At 41.0% G+C, this 16,496-nt stretch overlaps 3 protein-coding genes across 8 annotated transcripts in view; all 3 read right to left on the reverse strand.

The window, feature by feature from the left end:
• The window catches only part of LOC108613299 (serine protease ami-like), a 49,917-nt gene extending 42,414 nt beyond the window's left edge, over positions 1-7,503 (reverse strand). Inside the window, exon 1 of one of the 2 annotated variants that reach the window (XM_089466436.1) lies at positions 7,365-7,503. The gene's annotated coding sequence lies outside the window, so the exon portion shown is untranslated. Of the gene's footprint in view, positions 1-6,436; positions 6,575-7,364 lie in introns of those variants that run through there. The other variant, XM_018006668.2, reaches the window with a different exon arrangement.
• LOC108612794 (chymotrypsin-2-like) lies at positions 7,423-9,221 on the reverse strand. 2 transcript variants are annotated; one of them, XM_089466439.1, is made up of 6 exons: positions 9,081-9,221; positions 8,921-8,999; positions 8,505-8,688; positions 8,194-8,443; positions 7,757-8,115; positions 7,423-7,578 (listed from the first exon to the last, which is right to left on the reverse strand). In XM_089466439.1, exons 1-5 carry the CDS (start codon positions 9,093-9,095, stop codon positions 7,765-7,767), a joined length of 879 nt encoding a protein of 292 aa, XP_089322565.1. In that variant the 5' UTR covers positions 9,096-9,221; the 3' UTR covers positions 7,423-7,578; positions 7,757-7,764. The 2 variants fall into 2 exon arrangements, with proteins under 2 accessions (XP_089322565.1, XP_089322566.1); XM_089466440.1 differs by having other exon boundaries at positions 7,528-7,702.
• LOC149268944 (mast cell protease 1-like) overlaps positions 9,081-16,496 on the reverse strand; it is a 63,774-nt gene continuing 56,358 nt past the window's right edge. Inside the window, exons 1-4 of one of the 4 annotated variants that reach the window (XM_089466442.1) lie at positions 12,167-12,732; positions 9,893-10,070; positions 9,573-9,837; positions 9,081-9,478 (exon numbers count right to left, since the gene is read on the reverse strand). In XM_089466442.1, coding sequence (XP_089322568.1) covers positions 9,122-9,478; positions 9,573-9,837; positions 9,893-10,070; positions 12,167-12,224 — 858 coding nt within the window. In that variant the 5' untranslated portion in view covers positions 12,225-12,732 and the 3' untranslated portion in view covers positions 9,081-9,121. Of the gene's footprint in view, positions 9,479-9,572; positions 9,838-9,892; positions 10,071-10,266; positions 10,424-10,866; positions 11,008-12,166; positions 12,733-16,496 lie in introns of those variants that run through there. The other 3 variants (XM_089466443.1, XM_089466441.1, XM_089466444.1) reach the window with 3 other exon arrangements.

Raw genomic sequence — 16,496 nt, forward strand, 5'->3', positions numbered from 1 at the left:
GAGCATACCTGTGGACTAACTATATAATGTTGGTATAAATAAAATAGGTATAAATACCAATAAATACTAAATGACATAGTATTTATATTGTATATTCTATCAATATATGTATATTTAAACAGAAATTAAGTAAAAACTAGATAAACATCCAGAACCTATACAACAGAGACTACGTTAAGGTAAAGGAAAGTGCCAAGATAAGGATAAGAGAAGTCAACCGCAGCACTTAGTGTAAGACTCGATAGCTCCGGTATTTAAATTGGCATATCAAAGTTCATATTCAATATAATTGATGCTCGTAATGCTGCTCTAGTTGTGCCCCAGCTTCCTCTTTTCGCTTTCCGTTGCTGTTGCAGGCGCTCTAAAGACGTCAAAATATTTTTAGCTGGCGCCGGATATGCGAAAGCCTTTTGAATGATTTCTTTTTTCATTCCGCCTATTTTTTATATTTATTTGTTTTCTTTTTATTTAGTTTTGTATTTTTGCTGTAGCCTGTTTTGGCCTTCTCGTGGACAAGAACATGACGAGAGCATTGCATAGGGAGGCGGGCCCAGGGGGGGCTACGATTGGTTTGTGTACCTCGTATTTTTAGCTAATCACGCGGATAAAGCCTCACACAGACTTTCTTGCGTATTTATGAGCCAAAATATTAAGAGCATATAAATAACATTTAGGAATTCTAAAAAAAGAAAGGCTAGACTAGCAGATGCCCTATAAATGGGAAACAAACTAAAGCAGAACTGAGATCGGATTTCGGAAAAAGCTGAAACTTTTAGCTGCACAAACATATTCAACTAAGTTTTCTGACGTATACACTCTGAATGCCTTAATAGCTGCAGGGTATTGTGGTCGTAAAAATAATTTTACGTTTGGGAAAAGTATTTTTTGAAATATATTCTTAAATTTAATGTGCGGCAAAGTAAACAAGCGATACTTATGTACTAACCCAATTGGTTTATAATCCAAGCAACACTCGTAAAACTTGATGTGTGTGTGTGTGTGAGCGCATGTGCGCGTGTGTGTGTGAATATGTGTATGGATTAAGTGAATGAGTATTATTAGAATGCTCATTAGGAATGCTTGGGCTTAGCTGGGATTTGCGCAGGAATGTATTTAAAATAAATAGATCAAAAAACGTATTTCAAAATGAATCGAAAATTTCATGGGCGAAAGTTTGGGAAACTATCGAGAGAGAGTGAGAGAGAGAGAAAGTGGAGGGGAGAGCATTTTCGATAAGCTTCTCTTTAAATGAAGATTTCTTGCTGCAAATATCCATTACGAGCTGCTGCCGCTCATCCTTTGTGGAACGTGAGCGGATAACCCAATGACAGCTGGCAGCAATGCTGGTCAGCTCCAAGAAGGTGTGTGTGGGGCGGGGGCAGATTTGCTGCAATTGAAGCTTGCGGCTGGTCGATGACAACTCCATTTGGGGGCTGCGGATGGAGGTCCGTGCTGGCCATAAGTCACCCTTCAGTGGTAGCTGGGGCTAGACAGGGAGCCAGAAATGAAAGTTGGGCAGAGTTAAGCGTTGACAGCTCGCACAAACAGGAAGAGGAGGCATGCGACATGCGGCATGCGGCATACGGCACAGGGCATGCGGCATGTGGCATGTAGCTAAGCTGGGAACGTGCGTTGCGTTAAGTGAAAATACAAGAAAATTGAGGCACGCGACGAATTACAGCTGAAAATGTGAATGGGAACTTTGGAGCTGGGAATTAGGCGCCTCACTGAGTGGCCACTGGGTATGTGACCTGATGACATATGAGTGTGTGTGTGCGAGTGTGTGTATTTGTCAAATGTGAGCAACTGTACGCTGACAAGATTTATGTGGCAGCGGCAGCTGCAGCTGGCGACAGGCAGGAGGAGCAGGAGGAGGAGCCAGGCAGGGCTGGAACTAGGCTAACACTAAGGACGGGCTATGACAATGGCAAATAAAAGATTTTTATTATCACATTATGCGGCAGCAGATTTCGCCCTTAGCCCAGACTAGTTTACGTATTCTCTCCCTTTGCCACGCCCATTGCTGCTGCGCCTTATTTTGGATTGGGGCCAAGTTGTTAAGTTGCTTTGGCTGGCCCAAAAAAGCAAACGGCGGGGCAGGTTGGCCAAATTCAATTTGCCAAATGAAATTTCCAGATACAGGTCCAAAAGCATCAAAAGACCGAGTATTAAAGGCAGCTCTGGCTGAGCATGCACCGACTACATAGATACTCCATAAGAGATTAACTTTTGGCAGAGATTAACCATTTCGTTGTGCTGCAGAAAGATCTTGCTGCTGAAGAATAGCCGAGCAAGTCTGATGCAATTATGTTTATAGAAGATATAGAGTGCGATCATCTTGCCCACTAGCCTAGAGGGAGTACGGAGGCAGAGTATCTCTTGGAAATATTATACTCAGCCACATGTTCAGCACTTCAACAAGGTGTAAGAGAGCATTAGCAGTGACGTCAGCAGCCAGCTTAAGCTAACTCACACGCTTTCTCAATTTACAGGGTATATATAGATATTCCTATATACAAGAGTATTAACAACGACGTCAGCAATGCAGACAGCGTCGTGTGTTCTCCTTGGCTGCGTCGTCCAACGTCTGCCGTCTATTTTGGTCGCCTGACTCGACGGGAATTACTAATTTGGATGTTATGCTCCCGGATTTGTTGCTGCATTACATGCTAATTATACAAAAATAGAACACGTGAGCCCGTCGTCAGGCCATCTTCGCGATGGGGAGGTGCTCAGGAGGTGGAGGGCGTCACTGGGACTCGCCCTTCTCCGAGGGGGTGTCAACTGTTGCATGTCGTCGCCTGCTTAGAATGGGGGAGCCGAAAAAGTTTTGCGCGCCTCGTGTCGCATCAGTCAACCACGCAGCTTCAAGATTGATGCGACGCCACCTGAAGACAACTCACGAGGAGCAGGGCGGCGTGCAAGAGAGCGGCAGTGGGTGCCCCAACTCACAGACAGGAAGAGAGCAACAGCTGCCGGAACGAAACTATTTGGGTCAAACTTGGAAGCAGGGAGATGCACAACTGAAATGCCCAACCGAGCGCGGTGTGAATCGCCATGGAGCATAGCTAATGCCCCAGACTGAGCGGGACACAGAAAGAGCGAGATAAAGAGAGACAGAGAGAGAGAGAGAGAGAGAGAGAGAGAGAGAGAGAGAGAGAGCTGTCAGAGAAATTAATAAAATTTTGCGAGCAATTGCAAAAAATTAGCCATGGCCGATGATTGTTGATGTTGCAATCATTAATAATGTAGCCCCGAGGGGTGGGGACTCGCTGCACGGGGGTAGCGGCGGGCTGTGGGGCGTAGTCGACATGATTAATGTTTGGTTTGTGTGCGTGGCATATCTATAAGGCAAGGTAATCACGAGCAATGCGCGCGTCTGTTATTATTGTGAGTTGAGAGACTCTAATTGCAAGTCGAGTCGTACACAAATTATTTATGTATGCTTGGCTGATTGATAAAGATTGATTATCGATTGACATTGATCGCAGTCGCAGCCGAAACTATTCTTGCTTGGAGTCAAGAAGTTGAGGTCACAGCTAAAGTGTGTGAAAATCATAATTGTCATCGAGTAAAATGTTTACAAAACACTATTCTATACTGATTGATAATGATTGATTATGTATCGACATTGATTGCAAAGCTAGGATTTACGGGTCGAAAACTATGGGTCTATTGTTAGCTATGTGGTTGGGGTCTAGATACATTGCAATCAGCTAAATGTTGAAAATTTCTAATGATTGATAGTGATTGATCTCGGAAACTGTAGTTTTGCTATTACGCATCTTGATTCAAAGGTAAACTTTAATGAAGACCGACAGCGCCTCGAGAAACATGCAAACTAAATTGTGAACAAACTTTATGATTGAAATTTTAGTTTGCATTTTGGATAACTGACAGGAAACTTAAATAAACTCAATTCCATGATTGAAAGTGATTGATTGACATTGCAGCTAGTAGAACAATCTTGAAATTAAACTAAATTCCTTGGCAGTGATTGACTAATATTCAATTAGGTTGCCGCTATTAATTATAGAGGATTATTTCATTTGTTTTGATTAAACCAAAACGTGTTAATTAATTATATGCCAAATCATTTGAGCCAAAATGGCAATGAATATTTTCGATAACCGTCAAAATTGGAATTTATGAAAACTAAATGAGTTTTAACAATTTCATATTAGGAGCATGTTTTAACTGTGCCAGCCCCTATATAGTAAGTAAAGACATCTGTATATATATATTTAGTCAATTATGATTTCAACTTGAAGCCAAATGCATTTTCGTTCGTCAAATTGCATTTGTTGCATTTAAGAAGCTTTATATAATTTATTTTTTAGGCCTTTTGCTGTGGTAACAGTATAAGCCACCCGCCAATCCGCCAATTCGCCGGTCCGCCGGTCCAACCGTCCACCTGTCAACTGACAATCAAAAATGTCAGACGCGCAACCAGCTACAGGCCGAGCTGAGCTGCGAGTGGAGTGGATTGCATTGCAGCTGAAACTTAAACTAAAACTCAAACTTAGCAGAGGTTGAGAGGCGACAGAGTGGGGCCAGAGTGGGGCATGAGTGGGGTCTAAGTGGTGCAGAGAGGGGAGTCGTCGCTGCTGCTGTGTAATCCGTCATTTGTTCGCATTCCATTCAAGGCTGCCTGGCCAGATCCGCCTCAGTGGGTCTCAGTCAGTCAAGCCACTGTGGCAGTCTGTCTCGCTCTAAACACGATCTCTCTAGCCCCCTCTCTCTCTCACTCTCTGTTGCACCTGGACAGCTGGCTGGTTGGCTGGTTGGCTTAGCGGCCATTTGGCAAATTGCAACTTTTCGATAAATTCGAATCATTTGTCATTGACACAAATAGCTTTCAAATTGCATACACAGCTAGGCACGAGACAGTCAGGGTGTGCGAGTGTGTGTGTGTATATATGTGCCGGGGAGCAAGTTGTGCAGCAACTGCTGCAATCGACGTTCTCAACGGAAATTCCCAAATACAGCCAAACAGACAAACAAACACAAAACAGAGCTCAGATACACAGCCAGAGATCTGAGCCCAGCTCTCGCTCGCTGCTTTAAATGCTCTATCTGGTGTAGGATATATTCAATACGGATACGAAGGAAGGTCTCTGCAAAGTGCAGAAACTAAATCAATTGATAACAGAATTACAAATTAAAGCTGAAATTGAAATTTGTATTTGTAGCATTCAAAATATATTTGAAAACAATAAAAAACAACAAAAATTGTATAAAATTTATTCAAAATTATTGTTAAAGAAATTATATTAACTAAATGAATAATATATCCGAAGTACGCTAAACGAATATTAATAATTATTTACTATTATTTCTTTCCCTTTGTTTTGTCATTCCAAAAAATATGAACAATAATTTGAAGTAAATTTATATTTTCAGACGATTTTAAAATATAGTATGAAATTCATATAAATGACATTATAGCTGCGATTCCTGGCCAATTATCGTTCCACAGGATAGAGCATTTACAGGCGGCTTGAACGTTATGCTGATTTTTATACCCTGAACCCATTTTCAATGGGAAATCAGGGTATAATGGTTTTGTTGAAATGTATGTAACAGGGAGAAGGAGGCGTGGCAGACCCCACAAAGTATATATATTCTTGATCAGGGTGACGAGCTGAGTTGATTTGGCCCTGTCCGTCTGTCTGTCCGTCTGTCCGTCTGTCCGTCTGTCCGTCTGTCCGTATGTATGAACGCGTCGATTTCAGAAGATATAAGAGCTAGAGACTTCAAATTTTTTTTAAAATGTCCGTAATTACAGCGCGCATATCAAGTTTATCATTAAAAATCGATAACTCATCCCGATCTTTTTTTATCGATAAAAAACCTTATCGAAAACCAGTTATAAAATTATATCTTCTACACCTTTATTGCTAGAGTCTCCAAATTTTTAATGTATGCTTATATGCAATTTATACAATTTCGGTTTTTATTAAAATTTACCCCCCACCCTTAAATTCACCCCCTCACCCTCACTTTTGTAAAAAGCGTATTTCAAATACTAGAGACTTGTGCTTTGGCAATTACATGCATATCCATGTTATAATCATAATCTGAAAGTTTCATGAAGATCGTACGTCTATAAAAAAAGTTATTAAGCAATAAAGTTCTCATAGTAAGCGCACACTGCAGCCCATGCGTTTATGCGAGGGTGCTTGTGTGTGTATGTGTTTGTGTATGTGTGTGTGTATGTGTGTGTATGCGTTTGTGTATGTATGCGTGTGTGTGTGTGTATGTGTGTCTGTATGCGTGTGTGTGTATGTATGCCTGTGTGTGCGTACGTGCCTGTGTGTGTGTGTGTGCGTGTTTCTTGTGTACGCTGAAAGACGCGAAAAATTATTGAAATATCTATTGCTCCAAGGGTTCAGGGGATCTCGTAGTCGAGCAGTCTCGACTAGAGCTTTCTTACTTGTTTTCGATCAGTTTGTTGTTATCGCCGCTGGTGGGGCATGCCCCACGTCGCCATCGTGTTGTTGGCGATTTCAAGCTGCGTCCCAGCGGTGAACAATCGCTTAACAACATAGCTGTTGCCATCTCGCTCGCTCGCGCTCACAATGACCCAGTTTCCAGGCGGAATGTAAACAAATTTGACCTGAAAAAGCGTTAGCTTGTTGTTGTTACTGTTGTTGTTGTTGTTGCTGTTATTTTGTAAACAAAACGCAAAAGTGACTGAGACTGAGACGCCAGCAGAGACAGCAGCGACAGCAGCGACTCACTGAAGTGCTGTGTGTTTGTGTGTGTGTGTGAATGTGAGTCGCGTTTTCATTTTGGCCTTTGATGCCAGCAACAACAACAGCGACAAATTTTGCACTAACAAAGTCATTTTTGCCCAATGGGAAATAGTTGCGGTCTGCTCTGAGCGAGAAAGAGAGAGAGAGAGAGAGAGAGAGAGAGAGAGATGGAGGGCGATACAAATATATAGAAAGAGTGAGATAGGTAGTTTTAGAGAGAGATAGGAAGAGAGAGAGAGAGAGAGTGAAAGGAAAACAGTAGTTGTTACTGTTATTCTTTTTTTTTTTTGCGTGTTGCCTTGGTTGCATGAACAAGTCGCAAGCAGCTGCCACACAGAGATACAAACAATCATTGCACCGCAGCTGAAGTGCCGAAAGAAAACAAAGCTTGCAAAAATAAATATAAATAATCAAGAGAGCTAAAGACAACAATGGATCATTAACATTCACAATGCTTCATACACTCATGTACAAGAAAAGCCTAGGACACCTTTCGAATTAGCCTGGGGATTATAAATGCGCCAGCCACGCCTACTGCGCCTTAATGGCAAGCTATTTTAAGTTGGCTTAGGCAAAATTCGAATTTTTGAAAGGTTTTCAACCTACCAATGGGTTTGCCGATAGGTGGAGCTTTTATGAAGTCATTTTCAATATTCCTTGAGAATTGAATTCAAGTAAATAGTTGATTTTAATAAAAGTTATAATCCTCAATATACACATTGGTAGGTATCAATGCTTCAACAACCAAATGATAGTTCCACTCTGATCCTTATTGATTGATCTATTGATTAGAGCACATACATATTTTATTACATAGAGTCTGAAAGAAAAGGAGAAAAAAAGCAATTTAGTCAGTATATAAGACATTGGTGGTGGCTAATTTATAATCTGGTAGCAGGTGCCCAGACTCGATTCCCAACTTGGCCCCTTTGAGCATTCCCTTGCTGGCAGAGTCAGTTATTGTAGACATAAATATCTTAGCATGCAAATACACTCACAGAATGAATCATTTTGTTACCATATAAATGGTGATGACCAAACCAATCTGTCTCTGGATGCAAGACGGTCGCAGTGGCGGAGCTCCATTGAAGTTTCTGAGCTCATGTCGTATCCAAGGGTAAAAATCCCGAATACTTGTGTATGCGGTCGGACCACCCACAAGCCTTCCCACAGAGACGATACCCGACAATTCATTGTCGCACTTTAACGGGCCACCCGAATCACCATAGCTGGGCCCAGTAGTGGACGCATCGCCGGCGCAAATTACTTTAGGTATACGATAGAGCTTCCTACAGATTCTAGGGCTGACAATCTGTATCCATTGCGCCCTCAGATCATTCGTGGGAGCTGGCACAAACTTAAGTGAAGGGGGGATTTGCACTCGATTAGTATAATTATCGATGGTTAAGCAAAAGAATCAAATTTCGTGATTTACGTGATTGGACCGACCCCAGCCGGATGCAAGACATCTGGTACCCGCGTCCACTTCCCTCGTGTTTAGGGGCAAAATTTCAATAGCCCCACTAATGGGTTCTATATACTCGACAGTAAAGATCAATGCAATATCGTTGAATGGCTTAGTATATTTTTGGTGAATACGCCAAGATAAGATTTCCAGCTCCTTCGTTGTTGCAGATCTGTCGTCTAGAAAAGTGTTCCCTACTACAACTACTACTTCTTTCTGCCTGCAAAAAAAAAAATAAATAAAATAAAAGAATAACAGCCAAAAGATTCGTTCGCGTGTACCTCCCCCTTAAGCAATGAGCTGCAGTGATAATCGCACGATTGCTAACAATAGTTCCACCGCAATAATGGCCGCTGCCCCATCGTCTTCTCTCTCTAGCGGCATAGCGCAGTGAGACCTGATAGGGAGTCTCCTTAATGTCGCAAGAAAACCCGTTAATGATTTTGACAGTATCATTGCCTAAAGCTTGAAAAATAAGCAAAAGTCATCAAATTACACAAGATCAATACTATAGTATGCATTTCTGAAAGTAATTGCTGTTTACATGCTATATTTTACGGGATCGATCAGAATGGGATGATCAGATACAGTAAATAAAATATATATGAAATCATTTCATATTTGTATAGACATTTAGATATCAGCAACGTATATTGAATACATAACATATAATAAATACGATGCAACTGTTGCTTACCAGCATTCACCGATGTCAATGGATAAAATAAGACTATATGAATCATCAACATTAGCATTAGAGACATAATACTTGTTTTCTAAAATTCAGACAAAGAAAATTTGGAATTTTAAAAATCTCGAAATTTTAGTTTGTTATTGAACGAAACTCATAAACCTACTGATTTATAAGTCATTGTAAGTAACTCGGCTTAGTTTGAGTCTAAAATCCCGACTTGCATTTGGTGGCCACACAAATGCTGATGGCCAAAACAACGTGCTTCCCAACGCAAAACGAGCCAAGTGGCATTACTCCATTCCTAATCTGTTCTTCTATCCAATCGGCAAATGACCGGACATCTACATATAAAACGAAACCATGATGGTCACTGGCGGCAATAATACCCGCAAGTTTATCGTTGCATCGCAACGGACCACCTGAATCACCACGACCGGACCCAGTCGGAGACCTTGAGTCGGTGCACAATATGTTATATCTATGGGCGATCTTAAAACATTCTTCTTTGTCTAGAATCCTTTGCCACAATGATTGCAGGCAGTTTGAATTATGGTGTTCATTCTATGATAGGAAAAAGAAATCGATTAGTTATCGATACACGAGTGCAACAATGTCCAAGTTTAAATAAAGTGGATAATAAAGTAGACTTGTTTACTTTCTTAAGTCGACCCCATCCAGACAATAGACATTTAGTACCAGCGCTTAATTCCATCGTGTTAAGGGGCAGAAATGCGATTGCCCCATTAACGGGTTTTATATTTTCAATTGTGAATATCAATCCAATATCGAATATAGCTTTTCCTTGCTTTTTATATTTTTGATGATAAGTCCAATTTGAGATTTTCAGTTTCTTCATCGTCGGCCAACTGCGAGAGAGATACTTGGATCCCACTACAACCAATGCCTCGGCGGGGCTCACTCTGCAGCAAAAATTAACTGAATGAACAGACAACATTTTCACTGAGGCGTACCCACTTAGTTAAACAATGAGCTGCTGTAAGAATTACACGATTTTTAATAATAGTCCCACCACAAAAATGCCCACTGCCCAGTGCATCAGTCTCTTTGGGTACATAACGCAATGAGGCCATATATGGAGCATCCGAAATGTCGGCATCGAAACCTCCCACAATTTTAAATTGATTAGCTTCAGCTTTAAGGAATAAACATTAGTTATATTCAATGATCTAAGATCAATCAAAATACTTGTTTTATTTTATGATTTCGTGTTGTGATTGACGGACTTCGAGTTGATTCCTGCGAAGACAAATTTCTTTTCGGATAGGTCTCAGGGTGTCAATAAGTCAGGCAATCCTAACACATCTACTATTGCAATCGATATGGCTTACCCGTAACCTTCGATGAAAATAGGTATAGTAAGGTGATAAAAGTTATCAAAAAAAACATAATTTTGGTTTTGGTAAATTTCTAAATCATAAATTTTGATAAGTAGAAAAAAATTTATAAAGCCCAGACACAAATCTCATGGATAATAAATAGGGTAAGAAATTGAACATATGAAGTCGTACACACCATCGATAAATATCGATCACTTCAACAATTTAATTAGTCTCTGCGTGTCTTTGATCAGGGCGATGAGCTGAGTCGATTTAGCCGTGTCCGTCTGTCTGTCTGTCTGTCCGTCCGTCCGGACGTATGTATGAACGCGTCGATCTCAGAAGATATAAGAGCTAGAGACTTGAAATTTGTTCCCTATATCCGTGTATATTACGCGCATACCGAGTTTCTCTCGAAATATCGATAACTACTCCCGATATTTTATTATCGATTAAAGCCCTCATCGAAAGCTGGTTATTTAATTATATCTCCTATACCTTTAGAGCTAGAGCTTCCAAATTAAAAATGTAGACTTATATGTATTTTATATAATTTCGATTTTCGTTGTATGTCAATGGATAAAATAAGACGATATGAATCATCAATATTACCATTAGACATAATATTTGTTTTCTAAAATTCAGACAAGGAAATTTGGAATTTTTAAAATCTCGAAATGTTAGTTGTTAATTGAACGAAATTCATAAACCTATTGATTTATAAGTCATTGTAAGTAACTCGGCTTAGTTTGAGTCTAAAATCCCGACTTGCATATGGTGGCCACACAAATGCTGATGGCCAAAACAACGTGCTTCCCAACGCAAAACGAGCCAAGTGGCATTATTCCATTCCTAATCTGTTCTTCTATCCAATCGGCAAATGACCGGACATCTATATATAAAGCGAGACCATGACCGTTTCCGGCGGTGATAACACCCGCAAGTTTATCGTTGCAGCACAGCGGACCACCTGAATCACCCCGACTGGCCCCAGTCGGAAACCCTGAGTTGGTGCACAATAGGTCATATCTATGAGCTATCTTAAAACATACTTCTTTGTCTAGAATCCTTTGCCACAATGACTGCAGGCAACTTGATCTATGGGGTAGATTCTATGATAAAAAAAAATCATTTAGTCTAGTTATCGATACACGAGTGCAACAATGCACTGCAATGTCCAAGTTCAAATAAAGTGGATAATAAAATTGATTTGTTTACGTGCTCAAGTCGACCCCATCCAGACAATAGACATTTAGTACCAGGGCTTAATTCCACCGTGTTAAGGGGCAGAAATGCGATTGCCCCATAAACGGGTTCTATATTTTCAATTGTGAATATCAATCCAATATCGAATATTGCTGTTCTTGCCTTTCTATATTTTTTATGATAATTCCAATTTGAGATTTTCAGTTTCTTCATCGTCGGCCAATTGAGGGAAAGATACTTGAATCCCACTACAACCAATGCCTCGGCGGGGCTCAGTCTGCAGCAAAAATTAACTGAATGAACAGACAACATTTTCACTGAGGCGTACCCACTTAGTTAAACAATGAGCTGCTGTAAGAACTACACGATCTTTAATAATAGTCCCACCACAAAAATGTCCACTGCCCAGTGCACGAATCTCCTTGCGTACCTCACGCAATGAGGCCACATATGGAGCATCCGAAATGTCGGTATCGAAACCTCCCACAATTCTAAATTGATTAACCTCAGCTTTAAGGAATAAACATTAGTTATATTCAATGATCTGAGATCAATCAAAATACTTGTTTTATTTTATGATTTCGTGTTGTGATTGACGGACTTCGAGTTGATTCCTGCGAAGACAAATTTCTTTTCGGACAGGTCTCAGGGTGTCAATAAGTCAGGCAATCCTAACACATCTACTATTGCAATCGATATGGCTTACCCGTAACCTTCGATGAAAATAGGTATAGTAAAGTGATAAAAGTTATCAAAAAAAACATAATTTTGGTTCTGTTAAATTTCTATAACATAAATTTTGATAAGTACAAAAAATTTACAAAGCCCAGACACAAATCTCATGGATAATAAATAGGGTAAGAAATTAAACATACGAAGTCATACACACCATCGATAAATATCGATCACTTCAACAATTTATTAGTGTCCGCGTGTAAATTACGTAATTCCACATTTCATATGATTGTTAAGGTTTTCACCCACATCGTTTTTTTCTTGCGTTTTTTCTTTGTTTAATTTCCAACCATTTTTTTTTATGCTTGAATATCAAATTAAGGGTTTTATTAATTTTTTTTTGTATTTTTGTTACAGTAGTATTTTTCACTATCAAGTTATTTAATTTTCTTTTTAGCATTTCCCTTTTATTTCTGCTTGGCAGCCACGCCCACTTACTGTCTCTTATGTGGCTGGTGCAAGAAAATAAATTTAGCAAAAATTTGCGAATAGCTCACGTAATAAATTCCATAAATTGCGTTTTACTTTGACACACATAACGACGCTGTTTTTGTTGTTGTTTCTGTCAGTTTTGTTGTTGTTTTTTCGTGTGGCATTTAGTTCACAGTTAGTGAACGTAGCTGTTGCTGTTTTCACTCGAGTTTCATGTTCACTTTGAGGTGTGTACATGCGTGTGTGTGTCTGTATGTGTGTGTTGTTTTTCGCAGTCTCTGTTTTTATCTGCACATTTGTTGTTATTTTTGTTGCTTTCGCTCGCTTTCGCTGTACGCAACAAACAACCAACCAACAATAACAAGGGCAACGAAAACAATAACAGCTGCCAAATTGCTGGCCAATTGACAACATCTATTCGTGACAGTCACCAAATGTGATCATCACCATCATGATTATCATAAGCATCATTAGCATCATCATCATTATCATTAGCATCATTAGCATTATTAACAACAGCTACGTGGGCGGTCAGAAGGTCAAACTCGCAATTTTCTGCGTTTCTTGTCTGATTCATTTAGCCGCTGTCGTTGCCATTGCCAAAAATTAAAGCTGACAACAAAAGCAACAAAATAAATAAACAAACAAATAAACAACAATACCAACAAACGAGAACGAGGGACGAGATCAGAGAATATTGTCTTCTAGTTCAGTGAAACAGATATGGTTTGCCACGATTTGCCACGCCCAAAAGGGCAGACATGCGAGTTGCAAACAGAAACCAAATCGAGAACCAATATACTCTCTTGAATTTTCGCAAAGAAACCAAATGTTTTCAGTCTGCAGATTGAGCGCGTTTCACGTGGCGTATGCGTAATTTTTTGCTTATTGATTGCAAAAAATGAGGGAACGCGCGTCAACAGCAATTGAAAACCAAAATTGTTGCCATATAATAACAACAACAGCAGCAGCAGCAGCAACAACAACAACATCAACCAGAGAAACAAACAATAACTGAGTAAAATGCAAAGACAGGCAACGTTTCAAGGGGCAACACGTGGAAAACGAGCGGCTGGGTTGACGAGGGCTGGGCCAGCACCCGCGCGAAAGAGAGAGAGAGAGAGGGAGGGGGGAGAGTGAGCGAGAGAGAGAGAGATAGCAGAAGGCGACCAAGTGACTGAAAAGCGCAAAAATAACAAAGTGGCAAAAAATGTTGACAGCGCAACAACAACAGCAAAAACGACAACAACAACAACATCATCATCAACAACAACTGCAACAGTCGTGTCTGGCAAAGTGTGTTGTTTGGCTGTTGTGTACACAACATTTGCAACATTGTTGCAGACACCGCTGCAGCAATGGAAATGGATGAATTGCATTAATAATGCGCCCAGACGAGACTGTCGAGGCCGTGCCACAGACACATTAACAACAACAATGACAATTGCAACAGCAACTGCTACAGCAACAGCAGCAGCAACAACAACAAAAGCGGCGGCGGTATGCAGAAAGTGAAAGAAGATCGTCAGAGAGAGAGAGAGAGAGAGAGAGAGAGAGAGAGAGAGAGAGAGGGACATAGAGAGTGGGGATATTTCAATGAGAGCGTGAGTTGGCAATATATATGCCACAACAGCAACAGTTGCCGTTGCTGCTGTTGCTGTTGCTGTTGCTGTTGCTGCTGTGGCTATGCAAAAATATTTCACATTTCAAGTGCGCGCACAGCTAAATGAGAAATATATGTATGTAGATGTTTATATATGTATGTACATAAAGAGCAGACTGAGCTGCGCTCAGAGTCCAAAGATGGGCAGCAGGCAGAGTGGAGCAAGTAACGGGGGCAGGAAATGGAGGCCAAGTCTGTAAGGTTCTGAGTGCTAAAAGAAATTGCTTGCTCAACGCTAGATGGTTAGCTAATGCCTGTTAAATATTCGTATTATTTCACACTTTTCTACTGTGTTGGCTACGTAGTACGTACAAGAATTCCTTACGTCAATGTCGAATTGATGTCAAGAGCTTTTGCATACGATGAACTCTCTGACAGGCTCTCATTTCATTCTCTCTCTTTCGCAGTCATTCACTCTAGTTGAACTATCTTTCGTTATTATTCTCCCAGTCTCTCTCTCTCCCGCTCAGTCTCTCATGCAGACCGTCATTCTCCTTCCCTCCATCTATTACAGAGAGATGCTGCGAAAGAGAACAACTTGGTCAGATGGAGAGCAGCACAATAGTCCTTGCCTGACTGCAATTTCTTGGCTAATGGCTCGGCGATTATTCAGCTACTTTCCGTTTGCAATTTGCGGCTGCTGACGACTCGTTCGAGGGGCTGGAGGAACTGCCAACTGTTGCAAATAGACCTGCAACATGTATTTGCACAGCGAGTTGAGCGTGCGAGTGCGAGTGCGAGTGCGAGTGAGAGGGTCTTTAAGAGCATCATTAAGTCTTCGGGCTCGTCCCGCATCTCCCGTCCCTCGTAATGGCAGGAAGCGGGGAGCCGCAGACTTAAAATAAATAAAAACTTCAACTTCAAGTTAAGCGCTTAAGTTGTTTGTTCCTCCGCCTCTTGAGCATTTCTCGACTGCAACATTGTTGCATGGGGCAGACATAATGAGCGCCCTGCCGAAAGCAGGGATTCCGCCGGTGCGCCGGTGCATCGGTGGAGTGCATGCCGAACGGCTGTTAATAGATCAGCCAAACAGTGTGAACTAACTGACGCAAACATCGGACGAGCTGTCCGACCGACAGCCAGACAGCTAGACAGCTAGATAAATAGAGGGAGGGACCCAAGAGGTTCAGCGGGGACAAAACTCACTGGAGCAGTTCTCCTCTGTTAATTTGATTTGTATTGAGCTTCAGCTTCGGCTTCACTGGATTCGGCTTCCTTTTGAAAGGGTTTACTTACTTTTTCTTTATTTCCTCCTCAGTTTTTGTTTTCTTTTTTCTTTGAAATTTCTCTCGAGCGAATGTTGTTTATGATAATTGCCAAAGGGGCGAGTACTTAAGGCTTTGAGATATTGCTAATTGAGAGTTTGCAGAAGTCTTTCATAAATAACTCTTGGCTAGCCCAACAAACGGAACAACTCCTCAATTATGTAAGCGAACTTTACAAAATATGTAAGCCATAAGCTGGTCTAGAAATTATATATGGCAGAGGCTGTTCAACTGTGAACTCGCTTTGAGTTGACTCTGGGAATTTAGGGTATACGCTGATTATACACCAATGAGTTATTCCTAATCCTGAGATCAAGCCAGGGTATATTCAGGTCAAGCACTCCTGTCTGGCTCACTCTTACTCCTTCTTTCTATATATATCCTAAATATGGATGCACAACAGCTGCTGCTCTGCTCTGGCGCACATGCTCTTGCTCTTTCTCTTTCTCCTGTCACATAAAACATTCAAACTTTAACTACAAAATCGTTGTTGAGTTTTCACGTTTTTCGTTATTCGTTTTTTCGGCTTTTCGGGGTTTAGCTTTTTGCTTTTATCGATAAACTGGTCCGAGGACCACACAGGCAGTCACCATAAGACACGCCCCATTCACTGCAAGCACGAACTAAAAATATAAATAAATAAAGGCCAAACCATTCACAATTTGTGCAGCACTTTTTTGTTGTCTTTGTTGTTGCTGTGGACTGCCAGAAGACAATTATGCAGCAGCCGCAGCGGTGGCCGCGGCAACAATGTTGCAACTGCAGCGGCAACAGTTGCTTCCGCTTCAGCTATGCAAACGATTTGCATGCGCAATATAAATTTAGTCAGCCGTAAAAATTTGTATATCGCATAGATAAAGGGCAATGGAGTGGGGGGTGGGGTGGGGGCTGGGCGAGTGCTGTCAGGGGCAGACCGGAAGGCATGTAGACTGCACAGAATT

Source organism: Drosophila arizonae, chromosome 4 (genome assembly GCF_054131065.1).
Source record: "Drosophila arizonae isolate 15081-1271.41 chromosome 4, UAZ_ARI_1.0, whole genome shotgun sequence".
Classification (NCBI taxonomy): Eukaryota; Metazoa; Arthropoda; class Insecta; order Diptera; family Drosophilidae; genus Drosophila; species Drosophila arizonae.

What these genes read in the sequence shown, in the direction of transcription:
- LOC108612794 (XM_089466439.1), bottom strand. An exon ending in ATTGACATCGGTGAATGCTG is followed by an intron (nt 8,689 to 8,920) that starts GTAAGCAACAGT and finishes TTATTTTTCAAG; the next exon opens with CTTTAGGCAATGATACTGTC. An exon ending in GCTCATTGCTTAAGGGGGAG is followed by an intron (nt 8,444 to 8,504) that starts GTACACGCGAAC and finishes TTTTTTTTGCAG; the next exon opens with GCAGAAAGAAGTAGTAGTTG.